The sequence below is a fragment of the Macaca nemestrina genome, chromosome 5 (assembly GCF_043159975.1).
Source record: "Macaca nemestrina isolate mMacNem1 chromosome 5, mMacNem.hap1, whole genome shotgun sequence".
In the NCBI taxonomy this organism is placed as follows: domain Eukaryota; kingdom Metazoa; phylum Chordata; class Mammalia; order Primates; family Cercopithecidae; genus Macaca; species Macaca nemestrina.
In genome coordinates, this window is record NC_092129.1 from 11679548 (window position 1) to 11707330 (window position 27783).

Consider the following 27783-nt stretch of genomic DNA (forward strand, 5'->3'; position numbering starts at 1 on the left):
GGAATGTTCTGGTTTTTAATTTGTTAGCAACTACATTTTACTCATGCTGTACCCAGAAGCCATATGTGAGATCCTATCCTTCTAAAAACCCAACACAAAATTCTTGTGCATGAACATTTTATCCCTGATCTCTGAAAAGTTCCAATAATTCCCTCTTAATCCAGAGAATATAGTTTGATACAAGTGAACAAAATGGTCCCTGAGCACGTAGAATTGAAATTCTATTTACAGCCAAGGTACTCACTACAGAAATCTCTCATTTTTAAAAATCGCCTTGTGATTAACCCAAAACAGAATTTCTCAACTTTACACCGATCTCATCCATCAGGTTTGGGTCAGGATGTCTGCTGGTCCTTCTGCAAAGTTAAATCCACCAGGAAACAAGCAAGATTTGCCACTACTGAGGTCAGGATTGTCAAATGGACGTGCTGCAGCCACATTGAAGAATATTTCAGGAAGGGGAATTACCAAAACACTGTAGGCTGGCAGTGGCAAAGTCCGGCCACTACCAAATCTGGCTGCCACCTGTTTTTATAAAACCCACAAGCTGAGAATAGTTTTTTACATTTTTAAATGGTTGAAGGGGAAAAGAAAGAATTTCTATGACATGAAAATTACATGAAATTCAATTTTTAGTGTCTATAATGAATTTGTTGGCGTGCAGCCATCCTCGTTCATCTAAGCACTGTCTGCTTTCACACACCCACAGAGTTGTCATTGCAGCACAGACTGTGCGGCCCGCAAAGCCGAGAGTGGCTGCTATCCGGCCCTCGATAGCGGCTTCATTGGAATCAGGGGAGTCTGCACTCACTTGGGAATACAGGTTTGAGATGGGTTGTTGAATTGGCCTCATGTCTTTGCCCCTGGCTGGCGACAGTGCCAGTGCTCCCCTCACTGGAGCGAAGATGAAGAGGAGGTTTGTTTTCATCCTTCATCACCCAAGTATTGACTTGGTGCCTGTCTCGGGGCCATGTGCTGCCCAGCATCCTAAGAAACACACTGAGTGCCTTGAAAGTACAATAACTAACTTTTTTTATTGTGGTAAAATATACATAACATAAAATTTACCATCTGAAACATTTTAAAGAATACAGTACAGTGGGGTTAGCTACATGCCCATTGTTGTGCGACAGATCTCCAGAACATTTTCATCTCCCCAAACTGAAATTCAGTCCCTATTAAACACTAACTCCCCACTCCCTCCTCCCTCCAGCCCCTGGTCACCACCATTCTACTTTCTGTCTCTATGAATCTGACAAATCTAAGCCCTTCATATGAGTGGAGTCATACAGTCTTTGTCCTTCTGGGCCTGGCTTATTTCACTTTGCATAATGTCCTCAAGAAATAACTAACATTTGTTTGATGCTTGAAAGTTTACACAGAATTTCCTTGTGCATTACTTCACTTACGTGGCACAGCTACTTTGTGGGGTAGGTTACTTTAATTCCATTCCATGAGAGCAGATGCCATTGGTCAGCCCTGCAGCCACCCCTGTGGTCACTTGCAGGTAGATCCTGTACCTACCCATGGCTCCCTGTGTCGCTCTGCCTAGACATATTCCCTGCTTTGGGTCATGCTAGGCCTGAGCACAGGGCAGGCCAGGAAGAGATGGGAGTTGACGTCAGTGAGTGATGCTCCCTATTGAGGGGCAGGAAGTGGAGGTCAGCACCACGGCTCCTTCGCCCTTCCAGGAGGGCAGTTCTGAGGCGGGGCCTCACTATCCTAGGCCCTTGTTCTCCTTCACTCACCCTTTGCTAACTTCCTCCTTTCCCTGTCTAAATTCCCCACTTTCTCTCATGTTCCTCCGGATGGCGCCTACATGAATTACTTGCACTAAATCCTTGTCTTGGGATCTGCTTTGGGTGGAACTCCAACTAAGTCACCAGTCACGGAGATTAACTTGTTGACACTTGCCAAGCTACTAAGTAGACAGTCAGGCTTCTAGTGCTGTTTTCTCATTCCTGAGGCCTCTGCCTCAGGCGTTGACAGGCTGGTGTTGGTCAAAAGGCACCATACAGGGAATGTTAGCACCAAGCCTGCAAATCACTCTTTCCCCACAGGAATGCCTGCACAAACAATATTCTCAACCAGGGCACCTTGCAAAGACGCTGAGGACCTCAATCAGACTGCTCTGTAGAAACGTTACACTCAGTGAACTAGTCCTATTTCCAGCAGGATATACCTAATCTGTCAAAATTGTTTATTATAAATAAATTTGGGATTTATAGATTTATGGGGCAGGGAGGCTGGAGAAGGGATACGGGTAGTCACGTAAGTGTATTCTACCTGTGTAATGAACAACGTGCAAAATGGAGGCACCCCCAAACTTTCACCAGTTTCCTTTGAGAACAATGTTTCTTTATATACGTTGCTCAAAACTCATCAGTCAACATGAAACTAAAGTGTGTGCCAGTGTAGGAGGAGGGGACATTTTGGGGGAGCTCAACAAGATGACAGAATAGAAGATTCTCCGGAACCATTTCCCCCACAGAAATATATTCCAGCTATTCAAAGACAAGAACGCCAGCCTAAATTCACCAGAACTTTGGGGAGAAGCTGAAAAACCCTGGGTCCACAGAATTGAAAGAGGCCAGAACTGGTAAGAGAAACAATCAATTTGGACTGTGCCACCACCCCCAGTGGGTATAATGCCACTCAGAGAATGTCTCTAGATCCATGTTTTCCAAGGTGACAGCAGGGAATTAGAGGTAAACATTTTATCTCCCCACTGATCTGGTAATCTTCATGGGACGCCCACTCTGGCCCCGTCCCACAGGAACCACTGGGAATGCCAGGATGGCTGAATGACCTGGGGTGAACTGGGGACACAAAGCCAAGTGCTGATTGCAGCAACAGGTGCACTGGTGTACTCTGAGCTCTGATCAGTGGGGACACCATGGTGAAGGGACTCGCTGGCACAATCCACAGGGAGGTCCAAATCCTGGCTGCATTTTCCACAGAGCCCAGGTATACTCGAGAGCCCTCCCCTGGCCTGGAAACAACAAAAAGCTCAAGATTAAGTTCTGATACCCACTTACATCTTCCCCGGACTGGGAAATGTTGACAGAGCAGCACGATAGTTCCAGGGCAATGTTTAAATTCCAGTGCTCAGCGCAAGTCTCACTCAGAACAGGAAGAAACAACAGACCAGAGTTTAAGTTCCAATACTAAGTAGCAAAGCTCTGACACCACCGAAGAACACTTGAAAAACTGGCAGAGGTGACTGTCTTCTCAATCGCACAGGGATCGACGTGAAGTGCAAGGACTGCAAAAACTCACGGGAAAACGACACCATCAAAAGAGATAACAAAGCTGTAGCAATGGACCCAGAAGAACTGAAGATCTATGAAACATCTGGCAGAGAATTCAGAATAATCCTACTAAAGAAGTTCAGGGAATCACAAAAAGCACACATAGAAAACTAAATGACATTTGGAAAACAATCCAGAAACAAAATGAGAAATTTGACCAAAAAAAAAAAAAATAAAATAAAACCCAGAAACAATTAAAATTGTTGGTCTCCTCAAGAAAAGGGTGTTTCATTTGTGCCTGGCACTGGGCTCTTATCATTTGAATCATTAATTTCATGTTGAGTAAGATCTGTAAGTCACTCTGAATCTGCTTTAACCATTCGACCCTTTGTATTAACATGTATATGTACACATTTAAATAATTAGTGTAAGAGGATCTTCTTATCCATGAATGATCAGTTTTAGTAAAAGATTGTTAAAAAGGAATCTTGTTAAAATGAGGGCCAAAATTTCATAGAAAATTGTGGAAAAAGTCAAATTAAAATCAGGAAAATTGTTTTAATTTTGCTTTACTAAAACTCATTATAATTTCAACAACATGCCAATAATTTTAAGCTAATAAGACCCCAATAGTTGATTTTTGGCCTTCAGGAAAAGCTAATTCTCAGGAGACTTCCTTCCAGAACACAATCACTATGTTGCAAGAAACCCAAACCACATCAAAGGGCCTTGTATAGGAACCCAGGTCCACCTTTCCAGCTGAGCCTCAGGCAATGACTAGCCTTGTGAGTGCACCACCTCGACTGCCCTGCCCAGTCAAGCCTTCAAGTGGCTTCTGCCTCAGCCAACAACTCACTGCAACTACAAGAGACACCAATGAGAAACTGAGCTCAATCAACCCATGGAGCCTTGAGAAATGATAATACATTGTTCTTTTAAGCCACAAAAATACTTAATTTTTTGGCATAATTTTTCTTTTTCTTTTTCTTTTCTTTTCTTTCTTTTTTTTTTTTTTTTGTGATGGAGTCTCACTCTGTCACCCAGGCTGGAGAGTACTGGCCCGATTTCAGCTTACTGCAACCTCTGCCTCCCAGGTTCAAGCAATTCTCCTGCCTCAGCCTCCCAAGTAGCTGGGATTATAAGGCACCCGCCACCACACCCAGCTAATTTTTGTATTTTTAGTAGAGATGGGGTTTCACCATGTTGGCCAGGCTGGTCTCAAACTCCTGACCTCAGGTGATCTGCTCACCTCGGCCTGAGGTTTACAGGCTGGGATTACAGGCATGAGCCACTGTACCCGGCCAATTTTTCTGTCTTTACTTAATGGTTACTTTTGCTGCATATCAAAAAGTGGGTAATTTTTGCAAAAATATCTAAAGACTTCAACAGTTTTCCCAAGAGCCTCTCTTCAACATTTGATATTAAAACGCTTCTTTTTGGAAGCTCCCATCTCATCATCATCCTTGTTTATTTTCCTCTGATTCAGCTGCTAACCGGTCTCACTCTGCTCCATGCTCTTTTATCAATAATTGAAATGTTATTTTAGCAGTTCTGTGACACCTCTCTTACCAACTTCATGGAATCCTGAATGTTTGTCAAGATCATCAATTAAAGTTTGAGGACAGTTTGCATAGTGTTTACATTGACTCTCAGGCATCACAAGACTGATCCACAAAACTAGATGAGGCAGGGAGAGAGACTGTAGTGCTAAGCAGGGGAAGGCCTGATGGTACGCATTTTATAAGTGATACATTTGCTAATGTTTCCATATTAAGGATTTTTGTTTCCCACATAACCTTGCAAAGTTAAACAGCCAAAGGTTAGGTAAAGAGAAAAGAAGCCTCCTGTTTGTGGAATCAAGCAAGCAAATACTTGATTGCTCCCACCTACTCCTTTCTTCACTTCTACCACCCACTCCACACCATCTCATTCAGCAGCCTGGACACCTGGATGTCTTGTCTTGCACTGCACTCCATGAGAAAAAGCACAGGATAAAGTATGTATGACTTGATGTGTTATCCTTTCCAGGGATGATTTGTAATTTTAGAAGAGGTTGAGTAAAAAGACAAATTTCAACCTAACGGAACTACTCTTCTGATGGTGAAATTGTAGGGACACCCATAAAGCATCTTCTTCTTCTTCTTCTTTTTTTTTTTTTTTTTTTTTTTTGAGATGGAGTTTGGCTCTGTCGCCCAGGCTGCAGGCTGGAGTGCAGTGGCACGATCTCGGCTCACTGCAAGCTCCGCCTCCCGGGTTCACGCCCTTCTCCTGCCTCAGTCTCCCGAGTAGCTGGGACTACAGGCGCCCGCCATCACGCCCGGTTAATTTTTTGTATTTTTAGTAGAGACGGGGTTTCACCGTGTTAGCCAGGATGCTCTCATCTCCTGAGCTTGTGATCCGCCCACCTCGGCCTCCCAAAGTGCTGAGATTACAGGCCTGAGCCACTGCGCCCAGCCCCATAAAGCATCTTCTAAGTGCTCCTTAAACAACTCCATGAAGGCAGCCAAGGATCCCGTCTCCATCTCCATCAGTCACTGGGGCTGTGAGGCACAAAGGGAGGGGATGGCTGCTGGTAGTTCTCCAGTTGCTCATCTCAGTGAATACAGTGCTCTCTCCAGAGAAACAACCAGTATGTGTGGCCGGGAGCAGGCTAGTCAAGGCCAGTGGTGCTGTTCACCAACCCTCCTCCATCCTGCTTCCTGAAAATTCTATCCTCCCTTATCCTGGACTGAAACTGATGGTGCAGGACAGAGAGGGAGAATTGCTGGAGAAATGCCATTGGGCAGGCAACAGCGGAAGGGGCTGGAGCATCTCAGCCAGGGTGTCACCTTAGCCAGGGAGGGGCATAGCAAGTTCCCCCGAGCACAGAGGGGAGAGGCCACTATGCAGGAGATGTAGCTAGGTCAGCAGAGGGGATGGCAGGGATGTCTGGAAGAGTTCTTCCAGTTGCTTCTATTCCCCTTGTGTAAAGGGGAACCAGCCATCATTTGCCGAAAGTGAGGAAGGGAAAGATGTGGAAAGTCTGTGAATGAAAAGGTATGACACTGTTATCCAGGAACTCAGCTTCCAGAGGCTCTCCTGAGACTCTAACGCTTGAGCTGGATGTAGATGGATAAACGGAGTTTGCTAGATTAAGAAAAGGTAGAGCAATCTGTGCAAAGGGAATAGCATAGCAAGGGGGACAGGGTGACCAGCGGTGTCCTTCACTGAAAAATGAATAGGGGTGGGTCCGGTGCAGTGGCTCACATCTGTAATCCCAGCTACTTGGGAGGCTGAGGCAGGAGAATTGTTTGAACCTGGGAGGTGGAGGTTGCAGTGAGCCGAGATCACGCCACTGCACTCCAGGTGGGGCAACAGAGCAAGACTCTGTCTCAAAAAAAAAAAGAAAAAAAAGAAAAGAAAAAGAAAAAAAAGAAAAAAGAAATGGTGGAGAAATGAATGGGTTACAAGCACCTGTAGGACGTTGGGTCAAAAAGTCCATTAGATGGTTGCACACACAGGACTGGAGGCCAGCAAAGGGTTCTGCTCAGCAAATGTCTATTTGAGGTTCATTAATAAGCAGATGATTATGGATCAGGATCCAGGGAGAGTTCTCAGAAAGAGGAGAGTGGAGGCCCAGCCACTGAATTATGGAAAATGTGTCCATTTAAGGGAGGAGCAGTAGAAGAGGGAGGAAAGAAGTGAGAAGATTCCAATCGGGAAGACAGGATTAAAAAAGAGACCTGGAGAAAAATGTAGCAAACTAGAATCCAAGAAAAGAGATAATTTCAGGAAGACTGTGGGTATTAAATGCCACAAAAGGCATAGGCAGAAAACAACCCATCAGATTTGGCACTGTGGAAGTTACTCACCTTCCTATCTGGACCAATCTCTCTGTGATGGTCAGACTGCAAGACAACTGGTAGGATGTTGAGGGGTGAATTGTGGCAAGAGTCAGGACAGTGAGTGTGGAAGAGCCTTTCCAGAAGGTGGTTTGGATGGAAGGGAGGGAGGAGAGATAGAAACTGGAAAGGAAAGGACTATGGGGCAAGGAATGGCTTGTGGTTAGGTGGAAGCAATTTGAGCCTATTTATATGTGCAAGGGAAACATCCCAGAGAGGGGTGCAGTGGATTAGACCACCACAGCAGATAAGCTGGGGCTATAGCAGTGAGCAAAGTTATATCCCTGCCCTCAAGGAGCTTATAGTCTAGCGTGAAGAGACAGAGAACAAGCAAATAAGCAAATCAATACACAGCATGACGACTGCTGAGGAGAAACGCCAGTGGGCAGGGGAGGGAACAGAAGAGGCTGTGTGCAGTGTGGGGGTGGCAGGAAGAGCCCCCTGCTGCGGTGACCTCTGCCACACAATTTTGTTCCTAACACTTGTCAAACAAACTTGTGTGCAGCCTGGCGTCTTAGTTATGCGGTGTCTCTCTCTCCTACAACACAGGACAGCGGCTTCCACTTCCCCATCTTTGCCTTGTCCACATCATGGCGTTCTGCAGAGAAGGCTGTCCATGAATCTTTGTAGTAGGAACGCTACAAACCCTTCCTCTTCAGTTAGGACAGGCATTATCCAAACAATCTCCTCCCCATCCCCAGGGAATTCTTGGAAGCGGCACCTAGTAACCTACAGTGACTTAGGCAAATTGTCTGAATGCCTAAAGGGTACAAATTTTTTAGTATTCTCTACACATTTGCAAATCTACTCAGATCTTCTTGTTTTCGTTTTAACCTTACAGTTCATTTTAGGAATGGATTTGGGGGAAGAGAGAAAGAAATTAGTCTTTATAACCCTGCCAAACTCTGAATCCTACCTCTTGGTAAGGCATCATTTTAAAAGGTTAGAATAACTTTTATATTCATTATCACATTTGATTTCCCAACTTTATCTGCAGAAAAACAATAAATGGGGGCTTCCTATTAGTTCACCATATTTTCCTTAGGTAGAAATTCCTTGTATCTGATAGTCTTTAGGGTCCTCTTTGAGACTAAGATCCCCTTTGAAATGAGATGAGGTTGGCCCCCTTTCCCTACCCCAGAGGCCAGCACGCAGCACACACAGGAGAGGACAGGAAACAGAGGGGAGTCGCTCTGATCTCCGTATTCTGTTCTTTCCCAGGGAAGATGCTCTGTTTTCAACCAAAACCAAGATCATTCTAAATGTCACTGCTCCACACCCCATCTGGGCTCCTGACAGCAAAGCTGCCTTGTTTCTGAATCAGATGTTGTCACCCACTGAAAAGCCTCCGGCATCCAAGCTTGGCTGGTAGTGGGGTCCTGGCTCGATGGGAGAGACTCAGCTCCCTCAGCGAAGCTGCCCCCCATCGTTTCTTTTGAGAAAGGAAGAGAATGGGGAAGGACCAGCAGCAACAGAGAACCGTTTCATCACTGCCTCTCTGACCTTTTAAAGAGCAAATGGTTAAAATAAATACTATCGGGCTCATTTCTATGGACTTGAACATTTTACAACCTGTAGAATCATGTGACATATTGGCATTTTGTGGAACTCCTAGAAGGGACAGAAGGAAATAAACATCGCTATGCAGTCTATAGGCTGAGACGGGCTTCACAGCTAAAACCCAGGACATGTGGTGTCTGGAGGGCAACTTGTGGCAGGCAAGAGGCAGAGCCTGCCCTGGAGTGCTGAATAAAGATGCTGAGGATGTCATGCAAGGATCTGCCATGAGCAAAAATATCAGAGTCCTCCAGGATGTGTCCACATTCTCATTAGCCCTTACACTGAGCCTCCTTCCAGGTATGATGAGAAAAAAAAAAAAGCCTCAGGAGGCGAGGAGGCAAACAGGTGCAGATACCTGCACTTGGCTGCAGGTGAGAACTCTGGCTATAAATAACCCACCGTTTCATGGGGGAGGAGGATCCCAGTCACCACCAGGAAGTCATAAATTCAACTCCATTCATAAAAATTCATATGCAATCAAAGGATTTCAAAACACAGACTTTCATTTCATCTAGTATACCCACAGAGGGAAGGGAAGCCATGAGAAACTCCTCTACTGGTGGCCAAATGTTTTTCTTCTTAACCTGAAATGATGCACGAGCACATAGCTGCTTAGATCATAACATCCGCGATGTTTTTCAATAGAGGGGTAATGCCATGAAAAGCTTTCATGCTGCAAGCAAAAAGAAGACCTTCGTAAATTTACATTCAATGTGTAAAAACACATAATAACTTCTGTACATGATAGAGCTGTGTGTATGTGTGTGTGTGCGCTTTACGAAACAAAAATTTATATTTTGTCTACCATTGAAGGGAGTGAGGAGAGACTGATGTTTGTTGAGCATCCACAATGTGCCAGGTGCTTTGCAAGCCTCATCTTCTCATTTCATCCTCATAGCAGACCAAGGAGGTATAGACTGTTGCCATGACCATTATATGAGTGAGAAAATGAGGCTCTGAGAGGTTTAACAACTTGCCTGAGGTCACACAGGAAGTGACCCTTGTTCTTCCTGCTACATCAAGCTGCCTCCTCAAGTTCCAACAAATACTTTTGTTACCTTGTCCCGTACATATCTGTAAATCTTCCTGCTAGAGTCATTTTTATGGTTCATGGTAAGATGCTGCCAAAAGAGCTGAAAGAAATAGAAAGAGTCTTTATCAAGTACAGAAATGACAGGTCATTTCCAGAAGATACAGTACAAGAGTTCAATTTCATCATTAATTAGTATCTCATGCATATTAGATGAGATGTCCCTCTGTATCACATTTAGGAGATACTTAAGTTATATTCCAAGCACAAGCTAAAAATGACCTGTGTTCCACCATTGTTATCCACAACTTCCCTCTCAGTTCTTAGACAACAGTCTCAACTGTGACCGTATTACAATTGTCTTCCTGGCGCCGAGGTTGCATTTCATCTTTGAAAGCCCTGGTCAGAACAACTTTTAAGGACTCCTTGAATCGTTTCTTCTTACTGCTTCCCACAAAGAAGTAAATGAAAGGGTTGGCGCTACTGTTGATTGTGGAAAAGAGCAGGGAAATGTGGTGTAGGTTCCCAAAGGTTGACCAATACTCATAGTACAGCAGGTAAAGGAGTCTCATGGGCATGGCGAAGATGAGGAATATAATGATGGTGACCATGATGACGATGTACAGCTTGGAGGAATGGGAAGCCCACGTGTTCTTCCGGATCTTCACGACCAAGATCGTGCTGGACACCAGCATGAGAGGTGTGAAGACCAGGAAGCTCAGGACGGCTATAAAGATGATGACTGCCCGGCAGTCACTTCGAGAGTGACTCTCTTCTTCTCTGTCGATGCACATGACATACTCCATGGTGGTCACCAAGCAAGAAAGAGCCCACAGAAGGGCACAGACCAATGCCGACTGGTACTTGGGGCGATGGCATCGGTACCAGATGGGGTAAAGGACTGACAGGCACCTCTCCACACTAATGGCCGTCAGCAGATAGAGGCCCGTGTTGTAGCCAAACAGAAAAGTCACTGATAATGTGACAATTGTGTAGTAATGGCCAGAAGAAAGCTCGTAATCTAAAGCATAGTCGATAGACAAGATGAAAATACAGAAGAGCAGTGAGATGTCTGCAATAGACAAGTGGGTGATGTAGACAGTAAAGGGATTTCTTCTCATCCGGAAGCACAGGAACCAGAGGAGAATCCCATTCTCAACAAACCCCACTGGGGAGATGCTCATAATGACCCAGTGCACGATGGGGATTTGCCGATGTGCATTCCCAACCGAGGCGTTCCTGCCAGTTGAGATGTTCGTGGGTTCCTCAACAACAGATGATGTCACATTTAACCCATCCATGAGGAGGTCTCAGGCTGGAACTCTTCAGGTAATTTTCTGTAAATATATCCAAAACAAAAACAAACACAAAAATCCATGAAAATTGTTGGATTGGAATAAAAGGGAGAAATTCAGCTATAAATCACAATCTTCATGTTATTAAAAAAAGTTTAACAGACTGTACAGTTATCTTTTTCCCAATGATAAGATTAGGCCTTTAGGATCTGATAAGAAAGAGAACTTAGACCTGATAAAAGAGAGAAGCGATTGAATGACCCTTTTGGATCCCCAGTGATAGCCATTCATTCTATATCACTGTGTGCTTGTGGCTTAGCGCCAAAAAGGAGATGGCCAGGCAAGAGTGGCCGAGTGCCCTGTGCAGGACCCATTTCCAGTTCTGGCCCGAGCTTTCCTAATGGCATTTTGAAAATCATTTCATCTTCTGGGCCTCCATTCATTTTCCTGAGGGACCAGGTTGACTGCATTAAGACTTGATGGCAAAATGCATGTTTGGGCAATGCTGCCATTGTCATTTTTTAATACATGAAGTGCCATAAGCAGGAAGGAGAGGGAGCGCCTGGGACAATTGGACAATACTGTACCAATATTGCTTACAGTGTGAACAATCAAAAGGCATTTATTTTACACGGCTTCAATATCTGGGACAAAGCTGGGCACCTGCTCAGACTACATAAGCCAGGCAAGCCATGTGTGGAGTAGATGGAGAGCCCTAACAAGACGTATGTACGTCCCCACAGACCACAGGCCAGACGGTGCAGGAAACACCATCGCCAGATGCCAGACAAAGCACTCTCCCGAACCAGGAAAAATGCTCAGCATTTGAGGCTGCAAAGGAAAGATTCTCAGAAACTTTCCCTCACATTTTACCAATTACAAAATGAATATATGCACAGCTCTGCCCTCTTGCTAAAACAAAAATACCCTACCACTGAGAAGGAAAAGGAGGCTGTCAACAGAGATCATTTCCCTTGTTCCAAAACTAACTTGTCCTTGGCTTTTAAAAAGTTTTTTTAGGCTGGACACAGTGGCTTACTCCTGCAGTCCCAGCAGTTTGGAAGGCCAGGGCAGGAAGATTGCTTGAGCCCAGGAGTTTGAGAACCAGCCTGGGCAACGTGGCAAACCCCGTCTCTACAAAAAAATACAAAAATTAGCAAGGCATGGTGGTGCATGCCTGTAGTCCCAGCTGCTTGAGAGGCTGAGGTCGGAGGATTGCTTGAGCGCGGGAGGTTGAGGCTGTAGTGAGTTGTGATCATGTCACTGCACTCCAGCCTGGGTGACAGAGCAGACCCTGTCTCAAAAAAATTTTTTTTTCTAGTTCGTGTGCATGCATATGCATATGTATGTAGTAAAACATTGTTCTTTGTTTTCTGAACTTTGTCGGTAGGAAGCTGATCAAAATAATTTTTTTTTTTTGAGACAGAGTCTTGCTCTGTCACCAGGCTGGAGTGCAGTGGCAAGATGTTGGCTCACTGCAACCTCCACCTCCCGGGTTCAAGCAATTCTCCTGCCTCAGCTTCCCGAGTAGCTGGGACTACAGGTGTGCGACACAATGCCCGGCTAATTTTTTGTATTTTAGCAGAGACAGGGTTTCACCATGTTGGTGAGGCTGGTCTTGAACTCGCAATCTCAGGTGATCCGCTTGCCTCGGCCTCCCAAAGTGCCAGGATTACAGGCATAAGCCACCATGCTGGCTGATCAAAAGAATATTTTTAATTAGTAGATATCTGCCTTTTCTCATGAGCTCACCGGAAGCAGAATAATACATAAATGTGTTATTTCGTGGCACTCGAATGGCTCTGGTGATATTAGACATTTCCAGAATCGAGTCAGCAGAACCCCAGCATGTGCAGGGCCCTGAGCTGTGATCTCAGTACAGCCGGGCCTGGATCCTGGGCCAGCAGGTAGCCTTTGGGTTGGCGAAACAGGTGTTTCCTTCCAGCAATGTGATCCAGGCTCCAAGGAGGCCTCTGCCTCAGTGGGCCCGATCACACCTCTCCCACTGACACTTCCCTCAGCTGTTCTAATGGGATGCAGGAAATCACTTTCACTGGAGGAGAGCTTCCTTTTACTTCATAATTAGAAGACAGAGACCCCGATAGGAACCCACACAGGACGAGAGCTCACATGCCCTGTCATGGCTAACCAAAGGCCTGCTGTAGAGACCGGACCTTGTTAGAAGTTTGCAAGTAAGACCACCATGTTCCCCCAATTCTCCCCCCACACATTTATCCCATGCCAGGCACTGTTGTAGGCACTGGGACACAGCAGTAAATAAAACAGACAAAGTGCCGGCCTGCTGGAGTCTATATTCCAGTGGGGAGGCAGTCGGTAAACAAAAAACAATAACAGCAACAACCACCAAACTGACGTCAGTGCATAAACAGTGCTATGGAAAAAAGTAAAGCAGCATTAAAGGAAAGGCGTGGCAGGGACCTGGGGGTTCCATCATCCATAGAGTGATGGGAAAAATCTCACTCATGAGGTCACACTTGGCCAAAGACATGAAGGAAGTAGGTGACCGAGGCCTGCAGGTTCTTGGGGGAAAAGTATTCCAGGCAAAGGGAACAGCAAGTTCAAAGTTCCAGAAGCAGGAGGCAGCCAAGAGTGAAGAACCACAAAAAAGGCCAGTGAGGCAGGAACGGCCTGGCAAGGAGAATGGTCAGGTGCTGAAGGCAGGGGTCTTTGGTGGCCAGGTCCAAACGGGCTTTGCGGGCTGGGGCTTTTACTCCCAATGAGCCAATAAACCACAGGAGGTTCTTAGAGGAGGAATGTGGTTAACTTGGGGGACTGAGGCGTGAACAGCCTCGGTATGGCCTCTGTGTTCAGGTGACACTCTAGGGGCCACGGCAAGAAGGAGGAGGCCATGTGGGAGGTGAAGGCACTGGCCTAGACACAGGGAGGATGTTAGCATAAACTAGGTTGTGGCAGAGGTAGTAATATCTGGTGGGAGGTCTTTGATTTGATTCACCGACGGAAGAGATATGTGTTGTGGTAGAAAGAGAGAATACGTGTTTAGCCATTTGCTGAATGGACAGGTGCAGGTGAAGTGGATTAGCAGGGCCTATGGAGTTTGAGAAGCCTGTGAGGCAGCCAGGCCATGTCCAGGGGAGGTCAGGAGCCGGGGGGACAGTTGTAGCCTGGGGATATAAATGTGGGTGTTGTATGCAAACAGGGGGAATTTGAAGCCATGAGTGAGATGACAGTATCTGTGAAATACAATTAAAAAGAAGAGGTTCAAGTACTGGGCCTCGAGGCATTTGGAAGTTAGAGGCTGGGGAGATGAGGAGGAAGAAGGAGAGGAAACTGAGGATGAACTGACAGAGAGGCAGGAGGACAACTGGGGAAGAAGGGCTCCCGGGAGGCCAAGTAAGAATGAGTTGGAGGAGAAGAAAGTGTGATCAACTGGGCTAAATTCTACTGCAAGTTCAAGTGGGCTGAGACCTGGAACTTGATATTGACCATGGGGGTGGAGTCATTGCTGACCTTGGTAGGAGTATTTTCAGTAGACTGGACAAAACGAATGCCTGATGCAAGTGGTTTAGAGAGAACAGGAGGAGAATAGGTGGAGACAGTGAGTGTAGACAACCCTCTTGGGGGCTGTGGGGTTGAGAGGTGATAAACGGATAAGAATTATCCAGTAGAAAGCAAACAATTGAGGAGTCAGGAAGTAGGGGTCTAGAGCTGGGTGGAGTGGCGGCCTTGCCAGAGCATGATTTATACCCGGTGAAGGGGAAGGCTGGGTGTGTGGCTGCAGATACGGTGAGGTGGGTAGACGTGGTTGTGGGAGTGCCCAAGGCGAGAAGTTGTCTTCTGAATGCACAGTATCTCTTTTTCAGCAAAGTAAGAAGCAAGGTCATCAGCTAAGAGTGAGGAGATGTTAAGGGTTTTTTTTGTTTGTTTTTTTTTTTGTTTTTTGTTTTTTTTTTGAGGCAGAGTCTGGCTCTCTTGCCCAGGCTGGAGTGCAGTGGCCGGATCTCAGCTCACTGCAAGCTCCGCCTCCTGGGTTCACACCATTCTCCTGCCTCAGCCTCCCGAGTAGCTGGGACTACAGGCGCCCGCCACCTCGCCCGGCTAGTCTTTTGTATTTTTTAGTAGAGACAGGGTTTCACTGTGTTAGCCAGGATGGTCTCGATCTCCTGACCTCGTGATCCGCCCGTCTCGGCTTCCCAAAGTGCTGGGATTACAGGCTTGAGCCACCGCGCCCAGCCGATGTTAAGGGTTTAAGAAGAGAGGGCAAGACATGAAATAAATGAGGGAAAGAGAGGGCTAGGGACATACACAAAGTGCAGGATCTCCAGCCAGGCTAACCTAGAGCCCGCCCAGGCTAGTGCTCGGGAACCTGGGAGAGACCACTCAGCCTCACCCGTGCTTCTCTCCAGCTCGGTTCAGCTGTCCAGGTGCTGGTATGGAGAAAGGGGAGAGTTGGATTTAACCAGGGCTGAGTTTTACCAGGCGGGTACGACACAGAGTGGGGGCCAAAGGAAGCAAAGCATGTAGAAGGGAAGGCCTACGATAATGGACTCTAGAGCTCAACAGGGTTAGGAGAAAAGTGAGGGCACGAGGGAGGTAACAGACGTGAACAGGAAATAGGAGCTACATATTGGAGGTCCCAGCGGTGTCAAGAAATCATTGAAGTCCCCATACTAAACGCACTGAAGGGGAAGGAGGAGGTGGGGGTTGGAGAACGTGATGCTTAAAACTGAGCTTGGGGCAGTGTAGTTTTGGGGTTATCAGTATTAAGTGCAGAGCATGACCATGGAAAAGAAGGGCTGAGGGAGAGTGGAGGACAAGATCATTTGAGTTGAGAGCAGAACCTGGAGCCTCAGGGCTGGAAGAATTATCCACAGATGCTGAAATTGCTGAGAAATAGTGTTGGAGACCAGGAATATCGTTGGCTGTAATCCAGGTGCTAAAATCATCAAGGAATTTGGGACAGCAGCCCAGAGGTCCGAAGCGACCACAGCAAGGAGGGTGGGAGGCCATACAGTGGCCAGCATGCACTTTGGAGCCTGGTGTTTTGTTGCTCCTGCTGCTGGTGGTATTGGAGAGAGAGGAGAGAGGGAAGAAAAGTAACTCATAGTACACAAAAGGTAGGGGTAACAAGGGCCTGGACCAGTGCCGTCCAACAGAAACACAACGTGGGCCACCTGTGTAAGGGAAGTTCTAGTAGCCACGTTAAAGAAAGTAAAAAGAAACCAACAAAATCCATTTTAATAATGTACTTTATTTAGCCTAATGTGTTTAAAATATTATTTCAACACATCATCAATACAAAAAATATGGATGAGGTATTAATATTATTTTCTATGCATTAAGTGCCCCAGATGCAGCGGGTATTTCACTCTTGCAGGGCCTCTCGCTTCCAATGAGCCTGGTTCCCTATGCTCAGGAGCCTCATGCGACTTGGGGCTCCCGTGTTGGCCATCACAGGTCAACAGCCATGGCAAAACCAAAGTCACTTATGCAAGGAAGCCAAGTGCTTTCATCTTTTAATTACTAACCTAAACCAAAGACCAGAAATATAAATTCAGGACCTAATCCAAGTTTTCGAGAACATTGACAAGATCGTCTTTCTGCCTCCGGTCCATTCCCTGGGATCTCTCATGGACCACGTCCTTCAGCTGCAGCTTCTTGCTATGTGGAGAGAGCTCTCAGTTATCCCAGGTCACCTCCCCTTCTCTGTCACCCTGCTTGCTCATCCTAGATTCAAGGCATGCTCTATTTTCACCACTGACCCATCCTTCGAGGCGGCCTGTCCTACCCTTTCCTTTTACAATACCAGTTTCTATTTCTGTATTCAACTTTTCTCCTTTTCCCCAAAAGTTTCCAAATAAATTCACAAAAGTCAACTGGGAAAGGTGTTTCAAATTATATCTTCTTTCTTTCTTTCTTTCTTTCTTTCTTTCTTTCTTTCTTTCTTTCTTTCTTTCTTTCTTTCTCTCTCTCTCTCTCTCTCTCTCTCTCTCTCTCTCTCTCTCTCTCTCTCTCTCTCTCTCTCTCTCTCTCTTTCTTTCTTTCTTTCTTTCTTTCTTTCTTTCTTTCTTTCTTTCTTTCTTTCTTAGAGATAGGGTCTTGCTCTGTTGCCCAGGCTAGAGTGCAGTTGTGTGGTTATAACTCATTGGAGGTTGAACTCCTGGGCTCAGGTGACACTCCTGCCTCAGCCTCCCAAATCACTGGGACTACAGGTACATGGCATTACACCTGGCTCAATTTTTTTTTTTTTTTTTTTGTAGAGATGGGGTCTCGTTATGTTCATAGCCAATACATCTCTCCTTGTAACAGAGCAGAGGTAAAATTTTTTAATTAATAAAAAATTTTTAGAGATAGTCTCACTCTGTTGACCAGGCTAGAGTACAATGGTGCAACCATAGCTCACTGCAGCTTCCAACGCCTGGGCCCAAACAATCCTCCCCTCTCAGCCTTCTGAGTAGCTAGGACAACAGACATGCACCATCGCACCTGGTTAATTTTGTTTTTAATTTTTTGTAGTGTTGCCAGGCTTGTCTCAAACTCCTGACCTCAAGCAATCCTCCTGCTTCAGCCTCCCAAAGTGCTGGGATTACAGGTGAGAGCCACTGTGCCTGGCGTCAGAGTTAAAATTCTATCTTATTGACTGTTGTGGATGGAATTGTGTTCCCTTCCAAAATTCATGTGTTGAAGTCCTAATCCTCAATGTGACTATATTCGGTGATAGGGCCTTTAGGGAGGTAATTATGGCTAAATAAGGTCCTAAGAGTGGGGCCCTAATCCAATAGAAGTGGTGTCCTTGTAAGAAGGGAAAGAGACATGAGAGATCTCTCTCTGTGAGGGCACAGAGGAAAAGCCAGGTAAGGACAGAGGGAGAAGGCAGCCGTCTGCAAACCAAAAGAGAGCCCTCACCAGACCAGCCCTGACGATGCCTCGATCTTGGACTTCTGGTCTCCAGAACTGTCAGAAAATAAATTTCTGTTTGTAAGTCACCCAGTCCATGGTATTTTGTTATGGCAGTCAGAGCAGCCTAATACACCCACTAAACTGCAAACTCCTTGAAACCAGGACTTCATCTTTTTTGTGTCTGAATCTCCAACACTTGCACACAGTAAGCATTTAATAAATACTTATCAAACTGTTTCAACAAATAAAGCCCATTATAACAGTTCTAAGAATATACTCCGCTTCCCCACGAGAGAAAACCACCACTTTCCATGCAGGGCATCACACTTAATAAACACGGGTTTCGAATCGTTAGAGCACAACTCATGAAGCACATACAGCATTCAGGCAGACTTTGATCATGATGTGGATTTTAGTCATGATTGGAATGCATATAAAAATTCCATTGAAACTAGTTCTCATTTAAAAACGAATCATAATCCTCCAAATTGTTTTTATAGCGGGGTTCTATTTAAACGAACACATTGCTAAAAATCACATTCCCAGTCTTACCCAACCAACTGAGTTTCGGTCTCTGAAGCGAAATAGCAGATGGCGAGAAGTGCCTTGACAACAGCCGGCCCTACGTGCTCGCCACCCCAACCCTTTCCTCCCCCAGCTCCTTGGTCATTTTGTGTATTCTTCATCTCTGCCGGTGGTTGACTGACGGGGATATCTGAAGTTGGGAAGTGTGAGGAGAATAGAACGGTAATTGCTGCTAGCTGACAAAACAGTCTAGCTCAGAATAATTTTGTGTTGGCTCAGTGAGTCTCCCCAACAGCAGAGAGAAGACCACACAGTTGAGATCTCAGAAAACCATGCAGACAGGTAGGCACTTGCACTGCAGGGTGAATCAGTAGGTAACTTCTCTCTGTGTCAACCCAGTTCTAGGACCAGAGGCTCTCTGCCCAGACATGCCAAACATTTTTCATTATCTTTTTTTTGTTTGAAACAGGGTCTTGCTCTGTTGCCCAAACTGGAGTGCAGTGGTGCAATCATAGCTCACTGCAGCCTTGACTTCCTGGGCTCAAGTGATCCTCCCACCTCAGCCTCCTGAGGAGCTGGGACTACAGGCACTCATGACCATGCTAGCTAATTTTTGTTGTCATTGTTATTTCTTACAGAGATGGGGTCTCACCATGTTACCCAGGCTGGTCTCAAACTCCTGGACTCAAGCGATCCTCCTGCCTCAGGCTCCCAAAGTTCTGGGATTACAGGCATCAGCCACCACGCCCGGCCAGCAATCATTTTTCTTACACAGCACTTGCATTTGCAGGGATGCATGTTTACCTGGCAGTGACAGCCTGGGGTGGAAGGATAGTTCATCCTGACAGCCCTCAGTGGCCCCTGGAGTGTCAGTTACACTGCAACGGAAACCTCAGTTGGGAACAGATTGCAAAGACAGACGAGGAGGTGACAGCACCGTGACTGGTCAGCATTACTGGAAGCATCACAGAGCATCTTCCCTCCTCTCTTTCTTCTCACAAAAGAGACGTCTAGGGCGAAAGAAATAAGTTAGTCTGTGAGAATATCGTGGTGTGGGGCTCTTGAGGCCAAAGCACCTTTCCTTCCATCCTAGCTTTGGAGCCTTGAAATCAGCTTGGGAGGCTGATAAGGATGATGTCATTGCCCCCTTTTTAGAGGGAAAAACCTAAGGATTAATAACCACGCCAGGCTCAGAGCCACCGTGTTGCACAGCCCCAAAGGACCTACCATCTGCATTTGCTCCAGTGTGTCCAGTGCTCTCTGGGTCCTGCAGGGCTGTAGTGCTCAGAAACTTATGCGGATCTTAATCACAGTGTTGGCCAGGCAGAAATTCAGGTCACTTGACTTCTGACCATAAGCTGAGATAGTAAGAAGAAAAAAGAAGGGAGAAGGGAGGAGAACGAGAAGAAAGGAGAAGGGGAAGGGGAAGAAGGGAGAAAGAGAAGGAAGAAGGAGAAGGAGGAAGAGGGAGGAGGAGGAGGGAGGAGGAAGAGGAAGAGGGAGAACGGAGGACGATGAAGAGAGAGGAGAAGAAAGAGGGAGGAGGAGGAAGAGGGAGAAGGAGGAAATAGAAAAGGGAGAAGGAGAGAGAAGGAGGACGGAGGAGGAGGCAGGAGGAGGGAGGAGAAGGGAGGAGGAGGGAGGAGGGAGGAGGAGGAAGAGGAAGCAGAAAGAGGGAGGAGGAAGGGGAGGAGGGAGGAGGGGGAGGAGGGAGGAGGAAAGGGGAGGAGGGAGGAGGAGGAAGAAGGACAAAGGAAGAGGAGGGAGCACGAGGAAGAGGGAGGAAGAGGAGGGGGAGGAGGGAGGAGGAGGAATAGGGAGGAGGAGGGAGAAGGAGGAAGAGGAGTGAGGAGGAGGAGGAGGGAGGAACAGGAAGAGGGAGGAGGAAGAGGGAGGAGGAGGAGTAGTCATAGTCTGGAAATCACTGTTCTATCAAACACCTCAACTTTGCAGATTAGTAAGTGGTTGCTGGAGAGCCTGTGAGGCAAGCCAACCTTCACAACTGGTTTGAGAAGCCCTGTAGCCCAGCGTGCCTGATCTTAGTCCGGAGCTCTCTCCACTACACTCTGGGGCCCAATCCTATTTTTAAGACTTTACCTTTTATAGCATCTCTATACTTAAGTTTTCCAATCTAGTCTGCCTCTAACCTTTCCTATTTAAGGAATTAAAGTCATCATATTGTAGGGAATATTTTTTATTAAGACTTGTTTAGGCTGGGCAGAGTGGCTCACGCTGGTAATCCCAGCACTTTGGGAGACCGAAGCAGGCAGATCACCTGAGGTCAGGAGTTCGAGACCAGCCTGGCCAACATGGTAAAACTCTGTCTCTACTAAAAACACAAAAATTAGCTGGGCATGGTGGTGCATGCCTGTAATCCCAGCTCCTCAGAAGCAGAGGCAGGAGAATCACTTGAACTCTGGAGACGGAGGATGCAGTGAGCCCAGATTGCACCACTGCACTCTAGCCTAGCCAACAGAGTGAGACTCCATCTCAAAAAGAAAAAAAAAAAAAAAAGGCTTGTTTAATTTCTAGTTGTGACTTTGCCACTATGTGGTCTCTGCATGTGAAGTAGTCCACAGGGACTGATCAAACCACTCCTGCCTGTTCAGAGACCTCTGCCACTAAATAAATGATTACCCTGAAACCACCTTTGCAAAAATTATAACAATGAGAAAATTTTGACAGTGTGAGATCTCACCTAACTGATTCCATCTTGCTTCTAAACTCTAAGCTGTCCTTGTTCATTCCTGAGCATAGGCTGAACTAACTTTGGGAGGAACTTAGTTTATAGTTTAACTTTGAAACAAAGACAGTAACAGCCCTTTCCCAAAACAAGCACACTTCTTGCCTGGGGACCAGAATGCCTTTGTGAGACTAACAAGTTAGGCACAAGATTCAAAATTATGGTTTAGGAGTCATGCAGCTAGAGGCCACAAGATTCTGTACCTCCCCGATTGCTCCTAGGGATAACATCACTATTGTAAAACCTAACATTAGGGCTCAAGATATTTTTTCAGACACTGCGTTCTGATGCACCAGCTGGTGCCACTCGACAGGTAATCCGGCTCAACCAGTTCTGTGATCCCACCCAGACCTCAAGACAACTTGCTTCAACTTCCTGTGACTTCATCCTTCATCCTGACCAATCAGCACACCCCATTCCCTGGTCCTCTACACACCAAATTATCCTTAAAAAAACACCAGTCTCGGGCCGGGTGCAGTGGCTCACACCTGTAATCCCAGCACCGTGGGAGGCAGAGGCGGGCGGATCACGAGGTCAGGAGATCGAGACCATCCTGGCCAACATGGTGAAACCCCGTCTCTACTAAAAAATACAAAAAATTAGCCGGGCGAGGTGGCGGGCGCCTGTAGTCCCAGCTACTCGGGAGGCTGAGGCAGGAGAATGGCGGGAACCCGGGAGGCGGAGCTTGCAGTGAGCCGAGATCGCGCCCCTGCACTCCAGCCTGGGCGGCAGAGCCAGACTCCGTCTCAAACAAACAAACAAACAAACAAACAAAACCCAGTCTCTGGATTTTCAGGGAGACTGATTTGAGTAGTAAAACTCTGGTCTCTCGTTTAGCTGGCTCTGCATGAATTAAACTGTTTCTCTATTGCAATTCCTCTGTCTTGATAAATCGGCTCTGTCTGGGCAGGGGGCAAAGAGAAGTTTAAGCAGTTACAGTCCCAACAGGGCTCATTTTATAGCTTCTTTAATCTTAACACAAAATGGGGGTATTTTCTTTTAAACGTTTATCACCTTTCTTCTAATTTTAAAACAGTATGTGCTCATTGAAGACAATTTAGAAAGTCCACACATACAACTACTATTAAAAAATTAACCTGATTCAACATTTAGGATATTCCATTAGTCTTTGTTCAGTGTTTTATACACACTCTTTTTTAAAATTGAGATTGCATTTTTATAATCTTTTGGTATCCTTTCTACCTTTTCTTCACTCAATATCATATTGTAAACATTTTCTCATGTCAGTATACACTCTTAAAGTATGACTTTAATATCACTAACTGAAGGTATCATGATTTATTTATTTATTTATAATTTTGAGACAAGGTCTCACTCTGTCACCCAGGCTGGAGCGCAGTGGCGAGATCACAGCTCATTGCAGCCTCAATCTCCTGGGCTTAAGTGAGCCTCCCAGGTAGCTAGGACTAGAGGGACATGCCACCATGCCAGCTAATTTTTATGTATTTTTTGTAGAGACAGGGTTTTGCCATGTTGCCCAGGATGGTCTCGAACTCTTGGACTCAACTGATTCTCCTGCCTTGGCCTCCCACAGTGCTGGGATTACAGGCGTGAGCCACTGTGCCCAGCTTTCATTATTTATTTTTAGTAATCCCCTAGCCTTGGACATACCATTTGCTTCTGATTTTTCACCGCTATTTTTAAAAACAAAGCACTGTCATGAATTTACATGGATGCAAATTTTGTGCACATCTCTAATTATTCCCCTAGGACATATTTCTAAAAGTGGAATTGCTAGACCAAAGGGTATAAACATTCTTCAAGATTTAAATGTGCATTAACAAACCGTCATCCAAAATAACCATGCCAATTACATTAATACCAACATCAACAGTATATAAATTTTTTAACAGCATATATGTTTCTTTTTCTACAACATCTTCAGTCTCTTAAATTCCCAAATTTGATAGGTGATAAAAGATACCTTGTTTTAATTTGCATTTATCTGATTCCTAATGAGGTTGGACATTCTTTTAGGTTAACAGTTACTTGTATTTTTCGATGGATTGTTTTTTCAAACTCTATGTTCATTTCTTTTATTGAATTGCAAGAAACATTTGTAAATATGGCAATTTGTTATATGTTATATGTTACAATTATTTTTCCCCAGAAACTGGAGTATTTTATAAAAGACATGAAAGGATGCTGCTTGGAGTTTTCTTAAAAACACTTCCTTATTGGTAAAGACCATCCTGTGCTGATCATTAAGATTTAGAGCTTGAAAAAATCATGCAGATACTGCAGACCGCCCCCTTGTTTTTCCAGGTGAGGAAATTAACTCAGGACTAGTCCAAGGTTGCCTACTTAGTAACACAGGCAGCAGCAGAGCCTGGATTGCCCCAGGTCCAAATTGGCGCTATATCTAGCTCTCCCCTGCCCCACCCAACATACACACACACCAGCTCATTGTCAATAGTCCATCTGTGTGTGAAGTTCACACACCCATTCATGGGGCTCTTAAGACTTTTGGAACATTTATTAATGGCTTTTATGTCACCAGAAGCAACCACACTATCAACTGGGTTGTCAGTAATTAAAATCCTTAAAAGATGGATTTTTTTATTTATCAAAGGATGGATCTATTTATCAAAGAATGGATTTTTATTTATTAAAGCACCATCTAGCCAATACCAAACCCATAACCAAAACAACACAAACACACAGGAATGAGTTGTTTTCAGAAATACTGTCTCTGTTGTCACTTTCTTCTGTGAAACAGAGTGACTCCTAGCTATCATCATTATCAATAAACACATCTATTGATGAAGGACACCATGCTTCACCATGATGTGTAAAAATAATTGATGTCAGAGGGGGAAATTCAGGCACGTCCTTTCATCAGAACAAATAAGAGAAAGGAGCCAATCCATTCAACAGCACAGTGCTCTCAGCCAAGTCCTCCAGAAGGGGGATGAGACAAGATCTGGGGCTCGAGCCCCTCCCCAATGCGTGAGTGTTGCTATGGAACCCCACTTTACGTCTCCTTGCCTCTGTCTCTGAGATGATGCTAGAGCCTAGCATATTTCTTCCCTCTGGCTCTCCTCTTGCCTGCCTGCAGTTCTTCTTCTGTCTCCTTTGGTGGATCCCTTCTTACACTGCCCTTTGCACGTTGGAGTTCCACCGGCCTCCATTCTCTTTTTTTTTTTTTTTTTTTTTTGAGACAAGATCTCACTCTATCACCAGGCTGGAGTGCAGTGGCGCCATCTCTGCTCACTGCAGCCTCCGCCTCCCAGGTTCAAGTGATTCTCTTGCCTTAGCCTCCCGAGTAGCTGGGACTACAGGCACCCGCCACCACGCCTGACAAATGTTTTTGTATTTTCAGTAGAGACAGGGTTTTGCCATGTTGGCCAGTCTGCAGGCTCCATTCTCGACCCTTTTCGCTTCCTACTCTACAGATTCTCCTTGGGTGGTCTTGCTCATTCCCACCGTTTCAACCATCCCCACTTGCTGATGAAATTCAAATGCACAGCTTTAGCTCACACATCTCCCCAGCATGTCAGACCCATATAACCAACAGCCCTGGGTCTCTCCAACTGTGTCTCATGGTGGCACAGCAGCCTCAGTGGGCCAAAACAGCAATCCAACCTTCCCCACTGGTCCACACTTCCTCCAATATGCCTAATAGCCTTCCAACACAAAAAGCTGGACACTTTACCATAACCTTGTATGTCCCCTGCACCAGTGCCTAGAATCAGCCATTTCTCCAAGGAGCCCTGGTTCCTTTCAGTAAATAATTATATTTAGAAGCCAAGATCTGGGTGTAAAATGTGCTCATTGCTAGAAGGCTGTCACTGCTCCCAGGGCCTCTCAGGGGTAGGGCTAAGGAATATATGTACATAGATACATTTATGTATAGTCATACATACACACACCTACAGCTGTATTTTGGTATCTTTGTATATCTTTATAAAATATACACATATAATCATGAATTGACCCCAATATCTCCAATTTTGACCCACCGCCAGTGAATTCATTTGAGTTTTCTCCCTCTCCACATTTGTAACTCCCTTCTCTAAGAAACCTGGCTTCCATGGCCCTCTATGCATTTACTCATTTGATCAACCCACCTATGAACGGTTGCCTATGTCTGGCACAGCTCCTCCCCTGCCCTGCACAGATGCCCTCCTCACTTTGCTGGACTCTTTTACTTCCTGTTGGAACAGTGCTGCCCCTGCCCCCCACCCTGAGACACAGACCTCACGCAGCAGGAGCGCCAACACCCAGCACCAGTTCCCTGTACCTGCCACGCAGATATCCTGCTCTGCCAAGCACTGACATCCCCTGCCATGTCACCACTGCCACTGCCCTCACCCTGGCATGGCTGCCCCCATGGGGATGATCCTTGCCTATTCAGGCTCCAGCACTTCACGCAAGCCACCACAAGCCAGGCTGACCATGGTGGAAAGTAGGACTTAATACCCACCACCTTCCTGCAAAACTCAAAGAATTGTAGGCAGTATCGCATCTGAATCCTGAAGAGACTTTTGAGAAGAGGGGTTTTGACATTGATCAAAGTACAGTGCAGAGATCACTGCCTATTCTGCTTGTGCCTACGGCTGCTTGGCCTGGGAGCTGCACTTTCAGTCAAACTGACCATGAGAAGCAAGTCCTCCATCAAGCAGATTAACCCCACTGGGCCTTAACTGCTTGACATACTGGCATTTTAATGTAGTTCTGAAAGGCTGGGGTATAAGAAATGCTAGAGATTGAAAGCACTTTGCCAGTATGAATCTCATGGAAATGCCAAACTGAGATAATGAATCAACAAGCAGGGAAAACAAGCATGGTGGTTTCCATAGATGGGTAAGGATGTGGGCTTTGCAGAGCCTGTGTCCTGGCAGGTCCACTTGAGATTGCTGGCTGCATTTACCTCTCAATGAAAGTGAGAGCAGCAGATGGGTGGCGGAGCTGATAGAAAAAACAAGGAGACTCAGAGTCGGCAGAGAGTTCTAAATGCCATACATTTATGCTGCTCAAGTGTTCTCTAGAGACCTCAGAAACAAACAACCCCTTCCACATTCCCATTCAGTTGAGCACAGTCCTCCCAGGGCCCCAGATTCCCAGCCTAGCACATCACTCTTAGAAGAAAGAAAGGGGGCTGGGGAGAAAGGCAGGGAGAAAAAAGGAAAGATAAAAAAGCCAGCAGAACTCAGGTTGGAGGAGTGGGCCATCTGAAACTGCCTGTTGTTCCCAGGCAACTTAAAGACAGCCTGACCCTAGGCTGGACTTTCTAGGTGTGCAGATCCAGAGAAAAGAGCAAACTCTTCCCTGTGTGCGTGTGCAGTCACCTGGACAAACAGAAACCCATTTGTGAGATGGAATTTCCATGGCAGGCAAGGGCTCTGATGGGAATGTGCAGGGCAGGAACATCTGTCCTGGTATTAAATGCATCATTCCCGTCTTCCCCACACTGGGGCCATCTGCATGCAGAAGCAGACACTTCTTGCTCCCTTTCCAAACATACCACTGGATCAATTTAGAGCCTTGGTCTAAAAGCGGGGAAGGTGATTTTGTCCCCTAAGGGATGTTTGTCATGCCTGGAGATATTTTTGGTTGTCACAACGGAGAGGAGTGTGCTACTGGTATCTAGTTGGTAGAGGCCAGAGATGCTGCTAAACATCCTACAATATACGGGACAGCCCACATGGTAAATAATTACCCAGCCCAAAATGTCAATGGTGCCAAGGCCGTGGCACTCTGCTAGAGGCCAGCTTGTTACCACCCTTTTACTGCTGCACCCACAGCACTCTAACAACACACTATACATTCTCTCACCAAATTACTCCTAAGTATCCTTGCTGGGAAGTGTTGCTAAGATGCTCATACCAAAGATCAAGACTGAGCAGGAGATTCCTTTTAATAAACACCTTGTCACCAAAGGACTGCACATGACTTCGAAAGCAACAGAAGCTAATACTGATGCCAGGGCCCACTAAGGAAAAACAAAGAAACATCAATACAGCTTGCCCCTGTGATGCCCAAGAGCCGATAGCCAAGAGATTTCTCCAGAGAAATCAAATTCAGTAACAACCCTTTCAAACCTCAACTTCTTTTATAAGCTTTCATTAAGCAACCGTGAAAACCTCCAAGTCCACCATTCAAACCGTGAATTGATCCTAAGATTCTTTCCCCTGCAGTGAGTTAAAAAAGAAAACGCTACTGCAGAAGTTTCAACCCTGAAGTTGAAAAACAATGTCTGGGAATAGTTAACGCAGCAAAGAAGTAAATTTTCCAAAACAAAGGCAGGAGGAAAGAGAAGTTTTGCCAACACACACCAACGGCAAACATCCAACACACTGGAAAAAAAAAAAAAAAAAAAGGAAAGAAAGAAAGAAAAACCAGCACAGAAAAGAGTTACCCAAGAAATAGCTTTTGAAAGAGAGAAAATCTTACTCTGGTTGTCAAGGACAGCTAAGCAATGAAAAACTGGGAAGCAGACTCGCTGGTGTCATTTGCTCAGGAAGGGTCAGAGGTGGCCACAGGTTGGCTCTCTCTTCGCATCTGGGGCATCAATGCCCAGCCAGCCTGCAGGGTCTCCGGTCCCAACATCTCGAAGGATGGCTGCAGCCTCTCATCTCTGAAGGAATTAGAGCTG

General features: G+C 45.8%; 1 protein-coding gene across 2 annotated transcripts; it reads right to left on the reverse strand.

The window, feature by feature from the left end:
- Nucleotides 1-1015: 1015 nt before the first annotated feature.
- Nucleotides 1016-27783, reverse strand: LOC105492016 (MAS1 proto-oncogene, G protein-coupled receptor). Of its 2 annotated transcripts, XM_011758839.3 has the most exons (4): nucleotides 27582-27783; nucleotides 19649-19779; nucleotides 19226-19431; nucleotides 1016-11059 (listed from the first exon to the last, which is right to left on the reverse strand). In XM_011758839.3, exon 4 carries the CDS (start codon nucleotides 11021-11023, stop codon nucleotides 10046-10048), a length of 978 nt encoding a protein of 325 aa, XP_011757141.1. In that variant the 5' UTR covers nucleotides 11024-11059; nucleotides 19226-19431; nucleotides 19649-19779; nucleotides 27582-27783; the 3' UTR covers nucleotides 1016-10045. The 2 variants fall into 2 exon arrangements, with proteins under 2 accessions (XP_011757141.1, XP_011757142.1); XM_011758840.3 differs by lacking the exons at nucleotides 19226-19431; nucleotides 19649-19779.

Excerpts from the sequence above, each read along its gene's own strand:
- LOC105492016 (XM_011758840.3), bottom strand. The coding sequence starts at position 11,023 with ATGGATGGGTTAAATGTGACATCATCTGTTGTTGAGGAACCCACGAAC.